At 31.1% G+C, this 26,081-nt stretch overlaps 1 protein-coding gene across 1 annotated transcript; it reads right to left on the bottom strand.

The window, feature by feature from the left end:
- Positions 1-13,252: 13,252 nt before the first annotated feature.
- LOC25502739 (homeobox-leucine zipper protein ATHB-13) lies at positions 13,253-15,790 on the bottom strand. The gene is made up of 3 exons (XM_013590295.3): positions 15,361-15,790; positions 14,763-15,142; positions 13,253-13,944 (listed from the first exon to the last, which is right to left on the bottom strand). Exons 1-3 carry the CDS (start codon positions 15,473-15,475, stop codon positions 13,591-13,593), a joined length of 849 nt encoding a protein of 282 aa, XP_013445749.1. The 5' UTR covers positions 15,476-15,790; the 3' UTR covers positions 13,253-13,590.
- Positions 15,791-26,081: the final 10,291 nt, after the last annotated feature.

A 26,081-nucleotide genomic window follows, 5' to 3' on the forward strand; every position in this document is an offset into this window, starting at 1 on the left:
CTTTCCACAACACTTCTTACACTTTCTCTCTCAGTTCCAATACTGACTTGAGCATTGGAGTGCTAACATGCTTGCAGCCACCCTTCGTTTCACCGTGAAGACTCATCGCCACCGCACCAGAAGCCGTTACCGATCACCGAAGCATTCTCTAAAACCGTTGCGACCCAACGGTTCTCACCGTATAGATAATTTGGCGCTAGAAGGAGGGGATCGTTCACTAAACCGTCATGGTCCAACAATCCTCCACCGTAACTGTAACACCCCGAAAATTACATGTAATGATTTAACGAAGCTAATTACAAGAATTCTTGATTTTATGATTATAATGATGTTATGATGCTAGAATATTATGTTAGTTATGAAGAAATAGATTTATCAAGATTAATGACATGCTAGGAGGATTGTTATGATGAATGGGAAAAGTGAATAAAATAATATAGAGGCGGTAGGTGTAGAATAGAAGTTTTAATTAAGTGGGGGAGGCAGAAGTAAAATAATAGAAAATAGAATGGAAGGAATAATAGTATGAAGTTAACCCAAATATAAATAGAGATCATTAACAGTCGGAGTTGTCACTTTTGCTGAAACATAGAAACAAAAGAATAAGAGAGAAGAGGAGAAGAAAACCCTAGTTCTTTAGAAGAGAGCCGAAAAGCTGTGACTTCAGAGATTCGAGGCAAGGGGGAGATTCCTTTCACTTTAGGGTATCTATTCTATGAATGGGGTTGTTGGAACTTCTATGATGTTAATGTTGTTATGATGTGAATTTCAAGGAGAAAATAACGATGAAGGTACTTGAAGATGATTTTGAAAGATTAGAATTGAGGGAATCTAGTTTAGGATTTTGAATGTCTTAAAAAGGATAGATAATTAGGTAGGTTAATGGAGAATTAGTGTTGGAATGATAGGGTAATCTTGGGATGATGATTTGGGAGTGTTGTAATTGAGTTTAGTGGTTTAAAAGTGATTATTGGGTAAAAAACACATTTTGAAACTGATTTTTGAAGTTGTCTGTTAACTCAAAATTGGGCCCCGAGATGATAAAATCGCCCCCGATTTTGAGCAGTTTTTCATACATTTGGTTCGACAAAAATCGGCCCGATTTTTGTCAGACAACCTGGGAAAATTCAACTTTTTCACCATTTTCCGTTTTGATTCGAGTCTCGGAGTAAACATGAAAGTTGTAGGTATGGAAGTTAAATTTCTAATGAATTTGGTTTGACTTCCATATGATTTTTAAATTTAGAGTTGTGATGAAAATACTATAGGTAAGTATTAAAGAGTATGTATGTGATTTGTATTGTGATCACCATTGATTGTATATCAAGTGTTCAACCTTAAACATATTTATGGGTAATTGTGTTAGTTTAGAAGTCTCTTGCTTTTTTGCTTGAGCATAGGAAGACTCTTGCGTGTGTGCTTAGCATAGGAAACCTCTTGCTTTTTTGCTTGAGCATAGGAAGACTCTTGCGTGTGTGCTTAGCATAGGAAACCTCTTTTGTGCTTGAGTAGTTTGAAGTCTCTTGCTTTTGTGCTTGAGCAATTGTAATCAGATATTGATTTTAGTGAACTCTCCTTGGAAGTGCAAGGGGGACATGACTACTTCCAGATTGTGGAAGGAACCTGTATAATTGCTTTGTGTCTTTCTCTTCTCTTTATCTCTTTACTTTATCCGTTGCATAAGACTCTGAACTCTATCAGAATCTGAAAATTGGACTCAGTTGGTATCAAGAGCCTTGGTTCTGTTGTCTTAGCACTTAACAGTGTAACATATAAAGATCTGATAAAAACATGACATCTGGTGATAGTTCCAGTTCTGAGAACAATGTTGTTGCTTATGATTATGGTACTTCTGATGATAAGAAATTTGACTCCAGCAAAGCTCCAAGGTTTAATGGAGCTCCTGAAGAGTTCTGTTGGTGCAAAACCAAAATGTATAGTTACATTATGGGTTTAGATGAGGAACTCTGGGATGTTCTTGAAGATGGTGTTGCTGACTTGGCCCTTGATGAAGAAGGAGCTGCTATTGATAGAAAGAAACATATTGCTGGTCAAAAAAAGTTGTACAAGAAACATCACAAGATCAGAGGAATTCTTGTTGCTACTTTGCTTCGCATAGAGTACTGCAGAAGAGTGATAAATCTACTGCTAAAGCTACCATGCTTGTTCATCAGTCAAAAGTACCCTTTAGTCAAAAAAATGACTAAAATACCCTTCTAGGCCAGAATCTAAAATTAAATACACAGAGGGACAAATAAACACAGATAATAAATAATTCTAGAAAAAAACAGGTTGTTACAAATACCACGCAGATTGACACGTGGCCGTTGTAGGCTAGCTACTACATGAACCTATGCTTTGTTGCGCAAGGCAAGTCATCAGCCAAATACCTCAAATAGTCTTTCAGTTGCGCTCTGAACGTTACTTTCTTATCGACGAGTTTGCGATGACGGTGAGTTGTTGTGTTGAAGTTGAAAAGATCCCGGACCTCAGAAACAACGACCCTTTTGATAATAGCAAGGATAAGCTTGTTTGGATGTCTATCCATTTCTTCTAGAAATGTTTCTTCTTCTGTGTGGAAAGAGGAAAGGGGAAAATGCAAATGGTAAAGATTGAAAGACATGAATGGAAGGATAAGTTATGCAAAAGGCAAGAAGGAGAGGTTTTATAAATTATGGATTTAAATGATGTGACAAACTTTTCCTTGTTCAATAACCGCCACGTGTCCTAAATGAGAAGTTGATTTCTTGAGTTAGGGGGAAGTTGAAAATCTTGAGGGAAAGAAAATCAACAGGATCTTCAGAAAGGAGGCGATATAATGATGATAAATGGGGAAATGTGAAGAAATGAAGATGAAAGGATATCAAGTGACACTTGGCATCTTGGGATGAATGGAGAAGCCCACTAACCTTCCATCTGTATAAGTGGTGACCCACAAAATCTTCAAAACGTGTAGTGAAAAGAAACTTTAAAAGACCATCCTGAAAGTCATAATTACCATGATGTCATTCTTTGTAATACTTGAGTTTTTCAAAAATGTCAATTCTCTCCTTCGAACTTTTTCAGTTGAAAATGGCATTTTTGGAGGGCAATTTGTTAGCCTGCAATTTTGACAGGCTCAATTAATGCGGATAACGTTTGTTGACTTTTATCTTTGCATGAATGAAAGTCTTTTTCTTTTCAACATGAGGATTTCAACGAAATCTAGACTTGGCGTATGAAAGAGTCTAAAAGCTTCGGAGTTCGACAAGACATAGGCCAGGAATGCAATTTCGTCGAAGTCCAACAGTTGATTTGTCGAACCACATTTATTTTAATGCAATGTAATTTACCTTTTCTTTAAGTTCATGCGTTTTGAACTTTTAGTCTTTTATTTCCATTTACTGCATTTCCTTTTGTTTTATCCTTTTTTCTGTCGAAAGACACCATACGGTTTCGTCTTGTTCATAAATCAACCTATCAATTTGATGAACATTCACTCTTTTTCTGGAAAAAAAAAATTCACAACATGTCATAGGATTTCTGGTTTGATTCTGCTTGTAATAATCAAAACCAGCCCTTCTTGTTTTCCAAAAACACCGGTAAACAATTGCCAAGTGAATAAACTTATTCATTTGGTAAACAATCGCCAAGTGAGGGACATGTTTTTATTTTGATTCTACTCAAAACCAAGTGAAAATACTTATTCATTTGGTACGTGAACATTCATTTTATAGACACCATATAATTGTTCAATCAAGCAAAGAATAATGCCTTATAAATAGCTAATAAAAAGAACGTTATGCATTGACTCAACAAATAAGTGCTCAAATAAGACCAAGTCAAACATTATAATTTTCTATTAAAATATTTTTCTATATTTCTCAATTAAAAATCTAAGACACAAAATATTTGTAACTTTTGAAATATATTCAAAATTTGCAACAAGAACATAGCTTAAATTGAAAGATATGAGAAACTCAAGTTTGATACTCATTTCTTTCCATTTATTTACTGTATTTGATCTAGGGGTGTTCAAAACCGAATCAATCCAAAAGAAAAACCGCAAAAAACCGCATTTGGTTTGGATGTATTCGGATCAATTTTTTGCTCAACCGTATGGTTTGGTTCGGTTTGCGGTCTTGATTTTACCAGCCGAACTAAACCAAAACAAACCACAATATAAGAAAAACACTAATTAAATATATATCATCTAGATCAATAATTATAAAAACTCAATGGAAACTTTAATAAAATGACATATTTTTTTCTCTTGTTAAGTTTCTTCTTTGTTTTTTCTATCAAAAATGTATTTATGTGCTACTTGAACTCTTAGAGAATGATTAAAATTTTAGTCTTTTATATTTCTTACAAAATAGGAGTACTTTTTGTCCACGTTTTAATTTGGTCTACGGGAGCATTGTTGGATGAAAAAAGAATTATAATGTTGGATGAAATTTAAAACATTTTTGTAAATATGTTGTGTTTTACCTTTTTTAATTTGATTTTTACGTTGAAAACGAAAAAAATTATTGTCTGAAAAAACTGCACCAACCAATCTAATCCAAACTGCATTAGTTTGGTTTGGTTTGGTTCGATTTTATTTTAAAAGTCAATCGAATCAAACCAAACTGCATACTTATTTATCTTGCGGTTCGGATGAATTTTAGCCTCAAAACCGAACCAAGCCGCACCACGAACACCCTTTGATCTTTGCTTTTAAGGTATATGCATGTCTGATTTTCAGTATACACAAGTTATGGCATCCAGGACCGGCCCTAGGCATAAGTCAGGAGTGCGACAGCCTAGGACCCTTCCCGGTAGGGAGCCCAAAAAAATAATATTGGCGGGGGTGTATATGGCAAGAATTGGTTTTTGGTGGGTTTATATAGTAAAATATACCAACAGACCCGAAACATTGACAAGAAAGGCTGGGCTGAAGTCTGATATTGTTTTGGCCCTTTCGATGCAATTTTCTATATATACCCCATGTAAAACGAAGCTTTCTATATACACTGCCAAAAAAAATTGTTTCTAATAATGTGCCAATAAATTGGTATTTTTTTTGGGTCCTTTGTTCCTAATAATGTGTCTTACTAATATTAAGAATATTTGTGATATTTATTATCTAGAAAATTGGGAAAATATTCATAACGAAACAAATTATATTTTAGTCGAAAATTTGGCCCTTTTTTTCCTTAAAAAAAAAAAAAAAGATAAATTAATCTTAATCTTGTCTTTAAAGTATCAAAAATAAATTAATTATATCAATATAGTAATGTCAATTTTCTTGGATTGCAGAATTGAATTTGATAATGCAAGATGATGCAAGACACATTCATGATCATGAAACACGATGTGACATGCATTTAGGATCATGTGTTTTTTTTAATTCTTTTTTATCAATAATATATACGATGAACTGCATTTGACACGATGTTTTGGGGTGCCAACATAGCTGAGATGTCAACCGTCAAAATCAATGTGTGTCTCATTAATTTCAGCGAGACAATATCTTACCATAAGTGTGATAAAATTATTGATAAATGTGCTAAAATTCACCATTGGAGGTACACAGTTAACAACAGTCTAACATTGATTTTGTATTATCATAATAAACTTGGTATTTGTAGCATATAAAAAGAGGAATGATTTACTTGTAGCATACAAATGAGTTCTTGTATCTTAGATTACTCTAAAAAGTCTAACATTGATTTTTTTTTTTTTATCAAGTATCATTGTTGTCATGGGTTTAACATTTAGTTTTGGTTTATATGGAGTATTTCATTTATTTGAAGATTTTGCCTAAAAAAACTTTTATCTTATAGTGAAAAGAGAATAAAAAAAACGAAATGAAGCTCTAATAAAATCATAACAAGAAACTAAAAAAAGTTTATGATGTATATGTAAGGGGCCCTTTTCCTAAATTATACCTAAGACCCCTAAAACGTTAGGAACGGCCCTGATGGTATCTATCTTAATTGTGTAAACAAATGCATTAAAGTGCAAGGTGAACTATGATATCTGTCTTAGCTAAAATTAAAAGAGAAATGCTAAGGACACTCTCTTTTCAACACTCTCTTTAATACTCACTTTCTAATTGACTTAAACCAATGTGTGACCCACCACTTTAAGTGGAACCCATTTCCAAAATGTGAGACCCATCATGATTTAAGCCAATCAGAAAGTGAGTGTTGGAGATAGTGTTGAAAAGAGAGTGTCCCTAGCATTCCTCAAATTAAAATAGGTGTGCTTAAGTATATATGTTTAGACAAATGTATTAAAACAATAAGAGCAATGCTATTTAGTGGGAAAGAAAAGACGGTGAATAATGCTTCCCGAAACAATAGCCAATGACAATTTGTTCTTTGGCTAAAAAAATGGAAATAAAAAAATCCTCCATATCCAATGGCTATAAAAGATTCGCTATGTTTCACGAAGTTTTCTTTCGCTGTATTTAGCTTTATCCAAACAGTAAAATGTTTAAAGAAATGCATGAAAATAATAAATGTGTAAAAAAAAAAAAAGTATTAAAATGTAACGTGTGCTATGGTATATGATATCTATCTTATCTTAACTAAAATTAAAATAGGTGTGCTTAGGTAGGTATGTGTAGAAAAATGCATTAGAGTAAAATGTGTGTATATATATATATATAAGAGCTTTATAATTGTAACCAAATGTGAAATTAAATTTAAAAAAAATAAAAAATAACTTCCGGTATATAATTACCGGATTGGTTAGGTATGTATACACCGGAAGCATAATTGTGCATAAACTATAAAAAAAAAACAAATGAAAATTATGCAACATTTCAATGTGATAGGAAGAAGTACGAATTACTTGCTAATTGGACACAATTAAGTGGAGATTAATGGTATTTGTTGGAATGATTGTGATAGAAAAATCCAAAATCGCCTTAATATCGCAAGGTTTAGAAGAAAATTTAAGTGGAGTGCAAAAGAGGAAATAAAAGTACCAAATTTGTGTTCCAGCATATAATCGTAACAAGGCGTTATGTAGATATCTCCCTAACCTATCGCGTATATATCTACCTGAGGTTGTATATAAGGTAATAAGGTGTCCGGTAGTTATCTACCTAACCGATCTGGTATATATTTACCAGATGTAGTATATAAGGGCAAAATTGGTCTTTTAGGGGGCCTTGGGAGATTTTTGGGGGCTTAAAAAGAAATGTTCATTTATGGTTGCATTGGAGTCTCTTCATATTTAGCCCATAATCTATTGTTGCATTTCACTATGTTTGGAAGAAAGTTTTATCTTATACTCCTACATTTATGCTTTCACCCTGCTACAGAGAATAAAAAATTCGAATTTTAGCTGTTTTGTTGTTTGTTTTCACTTGCTCAAAATATTTCTTGTAGGTAAAAGTTTTCCGAATTCCAACAATTGTAAACTGGTATACCTACTAAATGTTTTCCATAAATTGTGACTAAATTGCATATCCCTAATCAACTTTCATGTTTGATTGTGTGAACTTTAGTAATAATCAACCCAATAATAAAAAAATAATTTAGTTTTCATGCACTATTAGTATAAATGTTTTTTTTACATCTATAAATATGTATTCAATCACATCTCACCGTATACTAAATAGCAATCAAACATCATCAATTTAACCAGGATTGATTATAATGGATCAAACGACGATATGATGTTTTTATCATAGATTATACTTTTATCAAACTCATTAATATTTAGATATATCTTAATAATTTCTTTTAGGGTTAATATCTGCAGTTTTGTTTTTAGTCCCTGTAAAAATAAATCACACTTTTTAGTCCCTACAAAATTTTCCGTTAATATTTTTAGTCCCTGTAAAATTAAAATTTGTTTAATTATGCTTAAAATTTTAAATTTTTTCATGATTTTTTACATACTTGTTTAAAACATTATTAAAGGTTCCGCCACAATAAATTAGCTCAAAAATTTATTTTTAGATCCAAATTTTCGTTAGTTTTATCTTGACTTTTTGGTGTTTTAAAAAAATTATATTTAATTCACTACATGTTAAAAAATTCTAATTTTTTATAAAAATGATTATTATAATGTTCTTAACATCTATGTTAAAAATCATTTAAAATTATAAAAGTTTAAGTATAATTAAACAAATTTCAATTTAACAGGGACAAACCCATACTTTTAGTCCTTGTAAAATTAAAATTTGCTTAATTGTGCTTAAACTTTTAAATTTGTAACATATTTTTCACATACTTACTTAGAATATTATACAAAGTTCCTCCACAAAAAAGTAACTTAAAATTTTATTATTAGGTCCAAATTTTCATTAATATAATCTTGAAAATTTGGCTTTTAGAAAAATTCATATTTAATTCATTACATGTTAAAAAACTAAAGAAATTTACAAAAGAGTGTCTTACGATGTTATGAACATGTATGTAAAAAATCTTTTAAAAATTTAGAAGTTTAAGCATAATTAAACAAATTTTAATTTAACAGGGACTAAAAACACTAACAGAAAATTTTGTAGGGACTAAAAAGTGTGATTTATTTTTATAGGGACTAAAAACAAAACTGCAGATATTTATAGGGACAAAAAACTTAATTAACTCTTTCTTTTATAATTTTCTATGAATTCCATTATAAAGTGGTTTGACTATACACTTCGTCAGATCTACTCTCGTTACTACAAAATTAACAAATATTTATTTTCTACGCTAGTAGATCTCACCATAAATATATATTTTATGAATTAATATTAATGTTAAAACAATTAATGGTCAATGCATTGTAAATTAAGAAATGTCATACATGAATTAGTTAGTACTGAAAAAGAGTCTTAAATAAATCATTGCACATTGACATTTCAGGACTCACATGTTCTATGTGGACACTGATATTCCCAAATATGTTGGAAATGACATTATTCTGCAGCTCTTAATCTATATGAGAATAAACTTAACAACCCTATCATACCTATATGTCCAACTAGGAACCTCCAATCACGTGGCCACTAGATCTATTTCTGATTCCACCATTAGATAATAATTTTTTATTAGAAAAATGTTAATCAGTGTCTCGAAAGTACTTGTTAAGGAAACAAATATAATAGTTTTTACATCGAAAATTGTGTAATCAATTTCTCAAAAGTCAAAAAAGTATTTTTTAATTTAATTTTTTCTTTTTTAGATATCGTAACCAGTGTCCCAAGACACTTCTAGGCACTGGTTAACACAATCGATTTTATTATTATACCCACTGACAATAACTTTACTTAAAAATCAAAATTATAGTTGGCTGCTGAGAATCTGTCATCAAAATGCCAAAATCTTCAGCCAATTGGAAATAATTTTTTTAAACCCTTCTTCACATGATCCCATAAGCATAACAGCACATTGATTTAATTTATAAATGGGTATGTTTGAAGTATAAGCAGGTGTTATCACATGCTTTGTTTCATACAAATATGGATTCTTAATCTTGGGTTTATCAATGTAATTCGTGGATAAGGTTAGGGGTAATGTAATGTTCTCATCAGGATTTCCATGTTGATAGCTTCTTGGAAGTTAAACTCGTGGCTTAAAAACTTTCAACTTAATATAAATTTGTGAGATTATTAGCTAACATAAGTAATTATTTCATATTACATTACATGTAGTACACATATTAACCAATAACTTTCACTAACAATGACTTAGGGAGACAACCAAGACATGGATATTCTGCGGAATTTAGCTTTATTAAATTTTTAGGTTTTTTAACCCTTTTATATCATTCATTTGAATATTGTGAGTTTATTTGTAGATTCATTCTTTTAAATTTTAGGTACGTTCAATTTATTTTATTTGTAAGAAATTAATCATATTATATGTAATATACATACTTTCTCCGGTGTTATTTTCAAAACATATTTGAGTTAACAAAAGTTGAGGTATATATTTCAAGATTTGGACAAGATACATTAACTCTTACTGACTAAATATCTCTTCAAAATAAGATCTAAAGGAGTCCTAACCAATAACATTCACTAATAATGACTTGGACAGACAGCCAAGACATGAATATTCCGATCAATTTAATTTTATTATAAATTTTAGGTTTTTTTGCCATTTTATATTATGAATTTAATTTTGATCGCAGATTCGTTCTTTTTAATTTTAGGTACCTTTAATTTGTGTTGTTAGGAAGTAATTTACCAATTAGAATGAATGAATGTATTTTTTAGTTTAAAAAGAAATTCACTAGTAACGAAAGATCCATTAGTTATAGTATTCGTAAGCTTAGCTCAATTGATATAAACAATGCATAATATATGTAAGGTCGGATTCGAATTTCGGCCAACAAAAAAAATCCACTAGGAACAAAAGATACATTTACATCTATAAGTAATTCCTCAACTTCTTTAACTTCTTTAAAAACAAAGTTCATATGCTCAAGTGAGGTTAGTTGAAGTATGAGTGTGCGTGGATACAAATTTGACCACGAGTTCTTCTAAGTAAAAGGATATGCTTGTAAAGGAAACAAAACCATGGACCACAGAGACTAGAGATTCTTTTGTGACTAATGTGATTATATATACATATGGGTTTTGGTGCCCATGCTACCCATGCAACAACGCTCACCAAATCAGATTAAAAAAGCAAAAGGGAGCAAAAAGATAATATAATTGAAAGAAAGATTGAGTTTTTTATTTTTTGGGGTCAAAAAAGAAAAAGAAAGGTTGAGTTGATGTATGGTGTTAAAGATGAATATTTGTCATTGAATTTACAATATGTATGTCAATAAGCCTTTCACATCTTGTGTGCTAGTTTGCTTTCTTCCATTAATAAAAGTTTGCTTATAAACTATACTATATATATATATATATATATATATATATATATATATATATATATATATATATAACGAAAATTATCTCTTTAAGTTCTTTTGGGTTGAATTTTTCTTTCAAAAAATGTCCTTCATTTTGTATATACAAATAACACATGTAACAAATAGATAATAATAATATTAAATATTAAAAAAATGTAACAAATACAATATGAATATATATATATATATATATATATATATATGTTTATTTTTTTTCCTTTATCATTTAAAAAGTGTAACAAACTAGATTAATATATTTATACTTACTTTTTCATTATCTCAATTATACCTTTAAACAATTTTTTCTATAATAAAGATCGTTGTTAGTTTCATTAAAAAAATAGATTATATTTTTTTAGTTATATTATTGGTGTCATTGAAATAAATAATCATGGTTATTTTGGTTTGTTATAACTTGAAAGCAAAAACATTTATATTTTTAGTTTTAACCCAAATCAAATTTCATACAAAAAACACTGTTAATAATTTTTAAACGTTAGCGCGATAAAAAGAGCGGAAAGCCGGACACATGAGTGCCGTGTTTTCGCTAGTAAATAAATAAATAAACAAACAAGCCTTTCACATCTTAGTGTGAATGCATCATAATATACATAACTGATCCTAACTAGATTAGCATAAAACACGTAACAATCATATGCAGTACACTAAATTACCCATTCAATTTGATACTCTAAAATAGTGTTGTCTTGACCTGAAAAGTTGTTTGAAAAGTCAATGAACAGTTCTGTTGTAATAAATATTCATGTAGAATAATGGATTGTTTGTGTACATGCCAATTTTCTTTCCTTTTCTCAAGTTAAGTATTTTAATATTATAAATAAAAAGACAGTAATTTTTTTTCATCAAATTTATTGTACTCAAGTTCATGAAACACATATAAATTAAGGTTAATATGTGACTATTGTGATTTGATTATTTTTACGATGTTATTTCTAGCACAAATAAAAAACGTCAAATTAAGATAAGATTGATCAACTTTCTTCTTTAGTAACTCTTAATTTGAAATACTAAGCATTTTTAATAAAAAATACAAAGTATTTTATCAAGTATAAGTTCAAAAATAAGAGTTTAGCTGTATAATATTAAAGTTTTTTTTAGACCAAATATATGTTTGGTCTCGCGATGTTTGGTCTGACGACTAATGGATAATTTATGCGTTTGAAGGTCAATCCAGCATAAAATTGTGAAAAGAGAGAAGATTGAATTCCTAACTTTCACGGTGACATGATTTTTTGCCAGAGTATTAAAAAAGACAAAGCCATTCCAAACACACAAAATGTTAGGAAAATGTAATGTTAGATATTTGCCCCCCTTATGACTCAAACTCCTAATAAATTTTGATCAAACAGGTGTCTTCAAAAACCTTGATCAATCAATCAGTTTTGTAGACCCAATTGTAGACAATTGTTATTTTAACATCACAAACTTTCTAAAAACACAAGTAAAATACTAAAATATCCTCCAACGGTAGTTAACTACCACCGACTTATAATTAAAAAAGTCGACAGCAGTTAATTACTGTTGGGTTTTTTAGTCATTTACTTGTGTTTCCAAGACATATTGGATATCAGAAAAGCGACATCAGAAACTTCCTATAAACACAAGTTAAATACTAAAATACCCCCCAACGATAATTACCGCTGACTCATAACTAATAATCCGACAGCAGTTAACTCTTGCTGAATTTTTTAGTCATTTACTTATGCTTCTAAGAGATATTGAATATCAGAAAAGAAACCGTCTCAATTGTATGTATACAGGTGACCCAATTTGTATATTATCCACAGAAAGGAAAACAATGAGAGATGCTAAAGAGACATGAATTGAAAGTAGTTGACAAGTGACTTCACATGAAAACAGTGAATCAAGACTTCCCACTCCTTTGTTTGTCATGAAACAAAGAAAATCGACAATGTCTCATTCACGAGAATATGACCATTTCCCACTCTCTTTGTTTCATTCCAACCATTTTCATCTCTTTGTCTTTTTTCTCTCTTGGAATGTGTGCTTGATTCCCTTTTCCCTTTTTTATCTACACTTTTGTCAATTTCCACCGGATTTTGTTCACCCTTACAACAAATTTATGATGTTGATATCACCATAAAATATTCTTTAACTAATTAGCTTCATTAGAGCTAGGCAAAAAAAATTCCACTAGCTAGCTAGTACATATGTATTGATTCAAAAGGAAGCAAAAATTATTGGATTTAGAAAATGATAAAAAAATGTAACAAGAATCTCTTCCTTTATTTCTGTGGGCCATTAAATAATTGCATGCAATCAGACACCAACTAGTACTATCAAATATTTAATTGAAAATTTTCTCCATGATCTATTACTATCAAAATTTAAACATAACATGTCATATTATAATCAACCAAATGAAAAAAAAGAAAAAAAAAAAAGAAAGAACCCTTTTATTATTTTATAGAAAAATTATCAACCTCAACCAGAAAAATTATGCTTGATATAAATCCTATTCTATACATCAAGTTTACCAAAACAAGGTTTTTCAACTTTAGCAATTGACGGTGAATGTTCGGAATCACACTGAGTTTGATGAAATCACAGTAACATCGTCAGTTTGTTGAAATTTCAAAGTACTTTTTTTTAATAGTAAAAATTACTGTGACACTGTAATTCTATTAAACTCGATCTTATCCAAACATGCACTTTTGATTTCATAAAAGAAAACTCCAATCTGAAAACTATTTCTCCTTCCCTTTATTTGATGAATTAATTGAAGTGTTGTTGCTCCAACCATGGCCATAGTCCAGATTGATCATCCATGGCACAAAACATGTTACTCAAGCTTTCTTCTTTAACCATGTGATCAATCTTTTGACACTGAATGTCTTGTCTTGAATTTGTTTGAAAGAGCTGATGAGGAACTCCTGCTGGTCTTGAAGAAGATGGAAATAGGTTTATGCTTGTTTGCTGAGTGGATAAAGGACTATCAATAGCTTGAGTTCTTGTTGAAATATCCAACTTGATATCTGAACTGTTTTCACTTCTGTTGCTACTTGATCCCTCAGTTTCTTTATTAAGGTTGATTGATTCAGTTGGTTCTCTATTTTTCAGTGCCAATATCTGCAACAAGCATTGAAAATTAGTAACACAAGTAAAAAGCTTTTTTTTTAGCTTGGACTATAAAGTTCTCATGTTATGATGAATTAAATTATTAATTTTTTTACTAAAATGAGGAAACCATGCAAAAGAAACATGTCATTGAGTGGAAAGTAACTGTGTAATGATAGGAAAAAAAGCAGCTTTTTGTAAAAGTTATCATTAGTTGGTGAAATTGATGAAAGGAAATAAAGGTTATCTAAAAATCATGAAATTTCTTTTATATTCAAAAAGCAAAATACTACTCATCATGCTCTCAAGCTTTATTGTACAAGATCAAAACAATCTCACATCACATAGCACAAATTTATAACATCTCTTGTTGACCCAAAATAGTTGAAGTCTTGAACATCTCTTGTGTTATTTGAAAATCAAAATATAGACATCTCAAGTGACACTTTGTTTATGTTTCTATCTATCTCTCTTCTACTTTTTATCTTCTACAACAAACACACATTTGGAAAATACACATAAATTAACAAATATGGTACTCGTTCCGGTCCTATTTTTAAAAGAAATTTGGGTCAACAAAAGTTGATATATCTGGTTAAAATTCAGTTCAGATACATCAACTTTTGTTGACCTAACTTTTTCTTATAAATAGGATCGAAGGGAGTATTTGACATCAAAATTTTAGAAAATTTTACATAACAAAAAAAGAAATCTTTTAGAACAGCATTAGATTGGATCATTAGTATACACTGAAATTCAGCTCTTATCGCTTAGATTCGTTAAAAAAAAAAAAAAAATCATGAGTAAGAATTAAAAGCTACAATACAAACCTCAGTCTGAAGTTTTTGATTCTGAGCTTGAAGTGCATCATTATCAGCCTTAATAGTATCATATTGTCTTTTGAGAACATCATAGTCTTTCTCTAACTGTTTTGTCTTCCACCTAGCCCTTCTGTTTTGAAACCATATAGCAATTTGTCTTGGCTGCAATCCAAGAGCTCTTGCTAGCTGCATTTTCCTCTCAGGTTCAAGCTTGTTTCCTAACTCAAAACTCTTCTCAAGTGTCTTCACTTGTTCCATGTTAAGCCTTCTCTTCTTCTCCCCTAACTGTGATCCATCATCGGATAATTCTTCCTCGACATTCGCTTCTTCTCCAAGCTCTATCCCTGAAAATGACATAGATCTCTTTCCTAAAAAGGACACTCCTCCTCCTGCATCAATATTTAAAATATGTTATTACTTTCATCTCATAAAAATTAATATTACATTGGTAGATTTAAATAAAGGTCTGCGACCGCGATCTGTGCCACGACATAATAGGTTTTAATGTTGTGGTAACAACAACGCAATTGCGACTTAGGCTGCATCGGCTACATTTAACGACAATTCTCAATAATATTTATGTGAGTTTTCTAGAGAAAGAAAGTACCATGGTAATCTTGAGGTGCACATGAGGTTATAATTGAGTTGAGTGATGGTGGAGGTTGATGATGTTCATCTTGATGAGAAGTTTGTAGCATGAAATTTGCTGGAAAGAACGCCATATCATTGCAAGCAAAAAACCTAATAGTTGCTTTCTATTGAATGATACTCAAATCAACATGTTGAATAACAAGAGAAGATTGATATTTGGTGCTGTTTTTCTCTCTCTTGGTGCAAGTTTGAAAGCAACTATGACAAAAATTGAAGTCCAATGCAAAACATATTATGCTAAATTGAAGAGTAAGCAAAAATTGTGATGAAATATTTTATGTAAATATTTCAAAAGGAAATGGAAATTGGAAGAAAACGTTGAGAGGGGAAAGAGAGTGAGAGAAATGAGAAGAAATGTTTGAGTCTATATTTCTATACATCAACTTCAATATATATCAATAATTTTTTTTCCTTATTATATGTAAAGTTGCAACTGTTAAATTTAAAGAGAGAGAGAGAGAGAGAGAGAGAGAGTGAGGGAGAGAGAAAAAAAGAAAAGAAAAAAGAAAGTAATTTGTTTTATCTTCTATGTACATGAAAAAGAGAAACAGCTAGATGAGTTTTTCTAGATGGAATATACATGTTAGTTATTAGATGTCAAAATGGCATTTAGCATTTGGAAAATGAAATAAAAAAATAAATAATAGGAAACAATAAAAAAATGCTAGCTTCTCTGTATTAACATGTCTAATATTCCATTGGAGTGAGTGCTTAGGTAAGCTCATTACTTGCAATTATTTTCTTAATTATAAATAAGGTTCTCACTTAGGAGACAAGAAGTGGGGGTTTCCTTTACTAATAAAGTTGTCTTTAATTATAGTTATAGTAATAGAATTACATGTCCTTGATTCCATTATCAAAGGCTAGGAAATGGAGATTCATATAACATATGGTTATTTAATCTAGAGTGGGTTCATTTTGAAATTGAAAAAAAAAAATGTTAGTTAAAGTTTTTTAATCATAAAAATCATAAATAAATTGAAGTAGATGGGGCAGGTGTTCTTACTGTTGGGAAAAGACGAAACTTATTACATGGTGTGGTGACAAATTGAATTGTGACTGATTCCATAATAAAATCATATATTTACGGTGTTCTTATGATTGATTTGTGATGTAGTACATCTATTAAATCTAAAGACAAATGGGTTACTATGACTTACAATTAATTTTTTATTTTTTAAATGACAAATGTTAATATGTTAAGAGAGAGATCGCATCATCGACTTTCTTGTCTTTTTATATTGAAAAAAACTCAAGTCTTACATGTTAAAAATAAGTTCAAAAATAAGTTTATAAAGAATGACATCTTACCTTATAAGAAGGTTTTGTAAAAATAAATTAAGTTTAATATAAAAGTCTAAGTGATCGTTTGAAATTGCGGTGGATGGGTTCATTATCGCATCCTAAAGCTTCTAGTCAAACTTGTGTTTAGCCGATTTTAACGCATATGCAAACATGCACTAATATGACATTAGAGGCAACCTATCTAGATGAACTAATATCTATACTCACGCAACAAACCCAATAGTGCAAGGCGTAGAGATTGTAGCAGGAAAAAAAATTCAAATCCCGCATCGTATAAAGATAAAACCTACAGCAAATTTATAAAAAGTAACGCCTTGTACATTACAAATCGATTTTGTAAGAATCTAATATTAACTCCCTCACATCTAGATTTACTATCTAAATTAGTTATGAAAAAAAGAAGAAGATTGTGTTATATTGTTAGGGGGTAAGGAAGAGAAGGGAGAAGAAGAGAGAGGAATATATCTTAGAGGATGGGTCCAATGGAGAGGGCCAGGGTTTGTTACCAAACCCACCAACAAGTATCATGCATTAGGACGAAGCTCTTTCGCATCAAAACCATTATCTCATTCCATCAGTTTCAGCCTCTTAGTCCCCTATTTCATGTCTTTTTGATGATATGCATGAAATTGAAATCCTCAAGTTAAGCTTAGCTTGTGTGTTATGCTTTGTTAATACGTACCTTACCCTACCAGAGCTGTTCTCATTTGTCCTTTTCCCTACCATATAATATGTCCATTTACATCCCACATTTCCACTGTTCCTCCCACTAGACCTAGGTACTGTCATTGCCAACTTCCTACAAATTGGCCCGGAGTTGGAGTACATCTTGTGACATATATACAAATCTAATAAATAATTCATATTTTTGTGTAAATTACAAATATTAATTTTACTTATAATGCTTCTTCAAAAAAAAAAAAAAAAAAAAACTTGCAAAGTTACCTCCCAATGCATTATAAAGGGTTCACAAACCATTCATAAAATAAACATGGATATCATTTTTTTTGTTTTGCACAAACCATTCACAATATATATGCTTAATTCTATCCACCACCTCTTCTACTTTGGACTATTTATTTAGAATAAAAGATAACTAGTACCAAAAAAAAAAAGAGAATAAAAGATAATTTCATTCCTCATGGTCCATATTGACCCATATTGGCCAAAGTCAAATCAACAGCAACCCTTTGGGTGCTTTCTCAAACTTGGCAAAAAAACATAAGGTGCCGTTTCCTGTACGCGACCCTTATGGGTCTTGCACCGTGGGAGAGCAAATTTTTTTATTTTTTTGGTATGCAAATTAGTTTGTAGCCATTAGATATATTTGGAAGGTAATGGACGGTTGTGATCTAAAGGTATCTTGACCTACCAAAATATTATTTTTATTCTTTAATATTATTAATTTTAGAAATCTGTCAAACAAAAATAAAAAATACAATTGAGCTTGGAGTTAAATTCTACAAGAATAATTCATATATCATAAATTAATAAAGGGTCTTGTTAACAAGTGTACCGGGACACTCTTTAAGAATCCAGAATTTAGTAATTATTATTTTAAAAAGTCAACTATTACAATTTCTAATGCAGTGAATACACAACTTTTTATTAAAACTTACTATTTAAAGTGTTTAAAAGAGTGTCTAGGGGCACGCATTAACATTTCACATTAATAAACTATAAATATTATTTCAGATTATTTTATGGATAGTTCAATTCACCGAAACTTAATTATAATACAAAACTTAACCCATTTTTCAAAATTATCTTCTTTTTTTGTGGTCAGGGTTTGAATCTCGGATCTTGCATATATTATGCATTGTCCATATCAACTGAGATAATCTCACATGGACTTTTAAAGTTATCTAAGCTCATTAATAAGTACAAATTTCTTTAGCAATTTTTATTTTGTGAATTCAAACACAGAAAACCTATTACTATTAGTACAAATTTTCAAAAAAAAAAAAAAAACTATATAAAAAATATTCATTGACAGTAAAGGAGAGTACAGTTGAATTTAATTAAAATGAAATTTAATTTTAAGGGTTTAATGGTAATTATGAAAAATTCAATTTAGGACAATAGCGAAAGCACTATTTGTTAAATGTTATTCTAAATTCAATTGCGTTTTAAAAAATAATATATATGTTTAAATAATGATATATTAGTGGGTCACATATCTCCAAATCACAACCATTCAATAGCTTTTAAATAGATCTTAATGCTTTACATCCATTTTACACAAAAAAAAAAAAAAAAAAAGAAATCCAAGTCTCCTACGGTAGGAGACCTAACAAGGTCATGCACCCTAGCCTAAGCCACAAGGGTGCCAAGGTTTACTGGTAAAACTGATGCAAGCCCGAACCACTTGAAAATGTCATACCATATTGTTGCTGCAAACCGACACTCGATAACATCTCGAGTCGTTGTAATTTACTTCTATCCTAAATCATACAATTTCACAGGTGTTTTTAGTGTTTTATAGTAAGAAATCATGTAAATCAACAAATCAAGACATCACATAAAGGATCAAGGATATGAAGATTGAAGACCACTTGTTCTTAGAAGGTTTTTGAAGAAAATACAAAGTAAAAAAAAATTCATTTCAAGTTTCTAGGATTTTCTAGACGGAAAAACGATCGAAAACGGGACAAAAACGCATGAATTTGCACACAGGGGCTACCGCCTCCTGCGCACCGGCCATGCGCCTCTTGCGCATAAGGCAGTGTTGTCACTGGCCCATGCGCATTTCCCGAAGTTTTTTCAATAAAATTTGTTTTCCAGGTTCCAATGTAGAAGTGAAGGAGATTGACTTTAAAAGATAAACATAGATTGCATTACTTTGTAAAAATACCTTGGACGATGATCTCACAAATCCACATGTAACATCCCGTTTTTAGTTTATTATTATTTTAATTATTTAGAATTTATTTGTTTATTTGATGTGGTTGAATTGAGGGGTTAGTTGATTTTTATTAGAAATTGTAAAGTAAATGGTATTTTAGTAATTTAGGAGTGAAGGGTATTTTGAGAAGTTATTAGGGAAGGAGTGTTTTTGAGGAATTAAGAGAATAGGGGTCTATGAGTAAAATAGAGGTTTAATTAAAGTAACTGTGTAGTGTTTTCTTTATAAGGAATGAATAGAGACTAAGTCTATTAAGAGTTGTGAGAACTCAGCCTAAAATAAGTGGATATAAATAACTGGTACTCTCTATGAATTAGGGTTAGAAAATTATTTGCGAACTTTTAAGATAGAGGCAAGAGTAGAGAAAAAGGGATCTAGAGAGAAAGAAGATGAGACCTTAAGAAAGAAGATGAGAGCTTATGGGGCGTTTGTTTTGGGGAAACATAAATTATTCCTAGGAATAACATACATGGGAATGAAAATATGAAAATTTGATTCATGGGTATTTGTTAAAAAAAAAAAAAGTGTTTGGAAAATAACTTGACATTCCTGGGAAAATTGGAAGTTATAATTTTTAATCTATGCAGAATATCATGGGAATGCACATTCACATCTCTTTACATGGGAATAATCGAAGTTATGGGAAGTTACTTCATTCCCAAGAACCTTTATGCCATGAATATATTTTTCTCTACCTCATAACAAACATGGGTATAATCATTCCCTAGCCATGTATTCCCAGAAATGTCATTCTTAACCTTGAAACAAATACCCCCCTTAAGGAATCAAGGGGAGAGGGAGACCCAGCTAGAGGGAGGCTAATTTTGAAGAGTTAAGAGGTGCGGGAGTAGATTATTTTCACCATATGAGATTTATGAGAAAATTGGTAGTTATGAGTTGTATGGTTTTTCTCTACTTTCATGAATCTTGTGATGAAATAATGTTGAATTTATGATCTAGCATGTTGTTGTGGTTATGGGTATATGTTTATTTGTGAATTTATGAAATTACCATGTTAACTCTATGTTTTGAATTTGTTGTTGTGGTGTTTTGAGTGTTATGTGAAATTGGTGAAATTCATGGAAGTTGTTGCTACATTGTGGTTTTGGTTTTTATAATTTGAATTGGTGAATGTTGTTGTGTTGAAATTTAAGAAGAGAAAATGTTGTTATTGTTACTATGTTTGGATTTAAATTACCATGTTAAAAATTGGTTTGAAGTGATACTTAAAGCATTTGAAAATCATGTTAGTTAATGGTAAAAATGAGTAGAATTAAGTTGTTTAAGAGGATATTGTTGTTTAAGTGATTAAATAACGCTAGTATTGAGATTTGGTTTAAGTTTGGTATGAATAGGATCAAATTGAGAGTCGAAAGAGGTTCTCCGAAGCAAGTTGTGCAGCAAAAACTGTATTTCCCCTCCCTATCAGTCGCGCACGACCGTCTGCCTATAGCATACGGACCGTGTGCTACTCTCGACATTGCTCATGTGTGTCTTTGATGGAAGCACGACCGTACTCCTAAGATGCACGACCGTGCGCAAGCCCCTGTGTGTAGCACTTCAATTATTAATGTTTTTAAAGGTACCGAAGAGGCATGGTTAGCTCCCAAACCTCTTAACTTGAATAATAGGAGTATACTATGGATGTGTAAGAGTAATTAACCTATCTTCTACTGGAAGTAAACTTAGCAATTATAATGGCTAGTAATGAACTTGTGATTTAACTATAATTGAATCATGAAATGATTGTGAACTTATTAGATGATTAATGAAGTATACATGATGATGTGGAATGATGCGTTATGAATATTCAATGACGGTGAATGTGATTATGAGATAATGTGAATACACATTGATATGTTTTGACATGATGATGTGAACTATATAATGATGAAACTAAATGATGAGATGTTGATGGTATAACGATGTTGATATGATGATGATATAACGATGTTAATATGATGATGGCATACGATGTTGAAACTAATGATGATGACATAGCAACAGTGAATATATAATATGGCGATGTTGTTGATGTAATTTGTCGAGTTGTATGTATTTATACATTGTCGAGTCATGATAAGATGTTCATGCATTTATGGTCAGTCTAAGCGACGGTGAAAAGTGACGGTTGGATCACTCAGAACTTACCTCTGATATCCAAAAATGGTATCACATGTATATAAAGTCGAGTTAGAACATTGCATACATATGAGTCCACGTGAAAGATGTGTACTTGACTATGTGTAACTATGTGGTAAATGTGTGATTTGATGAAGGTGAAAATGTGAGAATGTTATGCATTCAACTTGATAATGTGACTACTTGTTTATATTCTCGTGATGATGTTTGAAGTTTGTTGTAAGACCCCAATATTTTATAAACATTATATATGTCATTTTAGTCATTTTGTTAATTTATGATTTATTCAACAACTTATTTCATGTGTAGAGAATTTAAGAAAAATGCAGTTGTCTCATTTTATATAAAATCAAAAGTTTACTTACTCTATATGTGAAATATATCCTATCGGCATTTAATTTTTCATTTGGAGTTTTATTCTAGTCATTTTATTTATCTATTTATTTACAACCAACTTGGAGTGAGAATGCCCCTTTCTTCCTCTCTCTCCTCTCCTTCTTAAACTCTAGCCGTCACCTTCTTCTTCTTCTTCTTCTTGTCAGAAGGGTGATTTAGGGTCAATTTTGACCCAAAAATCACCCATCCGAGATGTTTTTTTTCTTATATCCTAATTAAATAAGTGATTTCACATATTTTCTGTTTTCTTTCATTTGCTTTTGTAATTTCGTCGTCTCTGAACGACTCTGTTTGTTTTAATTTTCTTTCTTTGTGCGGTGTGTTTTTTATTTCCCGTGTTAGTGCGGTGTTTATTTGATTCAGGTTGAAAGATTAACTTTGAGCAAATGCAGATCCGATCAATGACATTGACATTGTCGTCGTCAACGTTGCAGATCCGGAGACACGAATATTTCAGAGACTTTAATATATTTATATTAGTCATATTTGTAGGCATATGTACGTTGGCACTGTTTTATGCTATTAACATGGATGTTGTGAGTTTGTTCATAGATTCATCCTTTTTGTTTTTAGCGAATTTGAATTTGAATTGTATCGATGTACTCTATGAATTTGAATGAATGATATCGTTTATTTTTGTCAAAATAAAAACTTGGAGTGAGAATGATAAAATGATTTTTGAGTTAATTCTATCTTAATTATTATTTGAGTATCCATATTATTTTACTAATGAAACGATAATTATATAATTATTATAGGCTTAAATATGATATTAGTCCCTGTAATTTGGGTCGGTTTTGAATTTCGTCCCTGTAAAAAAAAAACTTTGAATTACATCCCTGTAAAAAAAAAATTGTTTGAAAAAGGTCCCTGACCCCACATTTTTGATGATGTGGCATGGTTTTTGCCACGTGGCAGTTGCTGACTGTGCAACTTATGCCAAGCGGTGTTGACGTGGCATGCCACATAATATTAAATTTTAAAAAATAATTTTTAAATTCTAAAAATTGTTTTTAAAATTTAAAAATATAAAAAAAATTTAAAAATCTGAAAAAAATTTAAAAATATTAAAATTATTTTCTGAAATTATTTTTATCATATAATTTTCAAAAAAAAAATTTTTTTTTTAAATTATAAAATCTAAAATTTCTGAAGAAAAAAAAATGAAATGATTTTTTTTAAAAAATATGAAGAAAAAAAATATAATTTTCAAATTAAAAAAAATTAATGGTCGAAAATTTAATTTTAACATTTTTTTTTCGATTTTTTTAAATGATTTTTGAATTTATTTTCATATTTTTTTAATTTAAAAAAATAATTTTCAAAACTTTAAAAATAATTTTAATTTTTTAATTATGTGGCTGCCACGTGGCAAAACCCATGCCATATCATAAAAAATGTGGGGTCAGGGACCTTTTTCAAACAAAAAAAAATTTACAGGGTTGTTTTTCAAACTTTTTTTTTTACAAGGACGAAAATCAAAACGGACCCAAATTACAGGGACGAAAATGATATTTAAGCCATTATTATATATTCATTGGTGAATTAGGAATATGGGCGTGACAAACGTAGATACTTGTGTATATGTTAAGTATGCATGAATGAATAAATACATGAATGTATGAATGTACAACTTGTACGTCTGTATAGTGTATGATTGGATGACCGTATATAACTGGTGAACTTGACAAAACACGACTGGATAAGTAAGACGGGAAGGACCGGCATCGTAGTACAACAACTTGGCAATCTTCATTGGGGATGATACCATTGGAGAAGGATCAAACCACTGATGGGGTAAAGCCCATTAATCAAAACACTTATTTCGACAGAAGTTACCATTTCTAAATCAGCATAAGGTGTATTCTTCCATTTGGCGCACTTGAACTATCATACCTGTCTTTGTTTTTTCTTTTTTGAATCCCTAACTTTTTTCTGGACCGCCCTTTTGGTTTTCAGTCCACCAGGAATGTATTCTTTTTTTTTTTTGTGCCCCAAATTTTTGCCTAGGCCGCCATTTCGGGTTTTCAGTCCACTAGGACACTCATTTTTGCCTAAGCCACATTTTCAGGTTTTCGACTTAGCGAACTTTTTTTCTTTTTTTTCAAGCATTTGACTATGTTTATCCTGTAGAATTTATCCATTCTTGAGACGGATGTTGACGCATGCTCCAACTACTCATGAATTTAAAGAGAATATGTTTGTTGTTTATGCTTTTCAAAAAGACATGAAAAAGTTTTTTTTTTTTGCTTCAAGTATCACCATCAAAAATGGAAGAAATTTTGTAAACAGAATAAATGAGAATTCCAAATAAAGGGGCACATGGTCAAATTTGATTAATGGTGTGGTGACCTACCAATGACGTGGCTCCACGGATTATCACAAAATTTGGAAAATGGTAAATATATGGGAAAGGTAAATTGAACACAATAATCGCTATTCTCCCTAACAACTTTGAATTCCACTGTTTAGATGCTTCAAATCTGAGGTCTTTTGACAGCTAATATGCCCCAAGTGAATCGCGCCCGACCTGATGCAGTTACTTTGTCATAAACCTTAACTTTTGCATTGATCGCCCTTTCGGGTTTTCAACCTATTAGGATAATCATTTTTTTTTATTTATGTCTCTAATTTTTGCCTGGACCGTCCTTTCGGGTTTTCAGTCCACCGAGACGCTCTTTTTTGCCTAAGCCACCTTTTTAGTTTTGCGACTTATCGAGCTGTTTTTTTTTTAACAAAGTATTTCTTGAGTGCAGCAGTATTCACATGATGTGCGAGTTTAACACCATCCTTTGTAATTAGGAATCCCTTTTTCCTATGGAGTCATGTTGAATATATATATATTTGAGCACAAAGCATCCTTCTTGAAATTCATGGAGACGAACCTTCTTGTCGAAAGCTTGCTTCATCCTTTTGATATAACTGTCCATGACATAAGGCGGTAATGTGTTTAAGTTCAATCAAGTTTGGTGTTCATGTTGTATACTGAGGGGAAGGAGGGGGTTGCCCCTGTTGAAGTGTGTCCTACAGTACAATTCTCATACAAGGCAAATGGTAGCATCTTGTGCCAGTCTTTGTACACTAATGCCATCTTCTGGACAATCTTTTTGATATTTTGTTTGCAGTTTCGACGGCTAAGATGCCCGAGTAGGCGATAGATCTCATTGGGAACATTTTCAATCTCCTCCTTCAGTTTCGAACACAGGGAACTCAAAGTTGGGAGAGAGTACAAGGTTAATGTGTTCAACGAGTTTATCAATGCATGATTTGATTTTAGCAAGTAAATAAGTGTTATGATTATATGCAGATATTTGAAAATGATTATTCTCTTTAGGTTTTTAATTACCATTTTTCTAGAAAAAACACAATAAAAACAAAGTCGAGATCAAAACGAATTTTTATTAATGATGGAAAATACATGAAGCAAAAAGACCTAAACAAGTTCACTTTCATCTCGGGTGGAACGAAAGGATTTTTTTTAAAAGCAGAAAACAACAAACAAACATATTTTTTGAACAAATGAGTAGTAGAAGAAACAAGGCTTAATAAATGCATTGGTCCCTTAACTTATTTTTGGATTTCATTTTGGTCCTTAACTTTAAATTGTCTCAAATTGGTCCCTTAAGTATCTCTCCGTTTACGAAAGTGGTCCCGTCCGTTAGTTTTTTTCAAAAAACGTTAAGTTTGTCAATGTTGGCATCACACGTGGGCCTATAATTTGATGAGATGGAAAACCCTATCAGCAGTATAAAAGGGTAAAGAAAAGAGAAAATTAGGGTTTTGTTTTTCCTTCCTCACCCAATCTTCTCTTCCATCGTGACATCCTTCCTTCCTCCTTCTCCCACCATTCTTTTTCTTCTTCTTTGTCCAGATTCCAGCTAAAAATGTCGAACCACACTACAAAAACTCAATGGGTTCATGATTCATCA

The sequence above is a fragment of the Medicago truncatula genome, chromosome 8 (genome assembly GCF_003473485.1).
Source record: "Medicago truncatula cultivar Jemalong A17 chromosome 8, MtrunA17r5.0-ANR, whole genome shotgun sequence".
Classification (NCBI taxonomy): Eukaryota; Viridiplantae; Streptophyta; class Magnoliopsida; order Fabales; family Fabaceae; genus Medicago; species Medicago truncatula.

Excerpts from the sequence above, each read along its gene's own strand:
- LOC25502739 (XM_013590295.3), bottom strand. The coding sequence starts at position 15,475 with ATGGCGTTCTTTCCAGCAAATTTCATGCTACAAACTTCTCATCAAGAT. Across the intron at positions 15,143-15,360 it reads TGCACCTCAAGATTACCATG|GAGGAGGAGTGTCCTTTTTA; the intron begins GTACTTTCTTTC and ends ATATTGATGCAG. Across the intron at positions 13,945-14,762 it reads ATCAAAAACTTCAGACTGAG|ATATTGGCACTGAAAAATAG; the intron begins GTTTGTATTGTA and ends TGCTTGTTGCAG.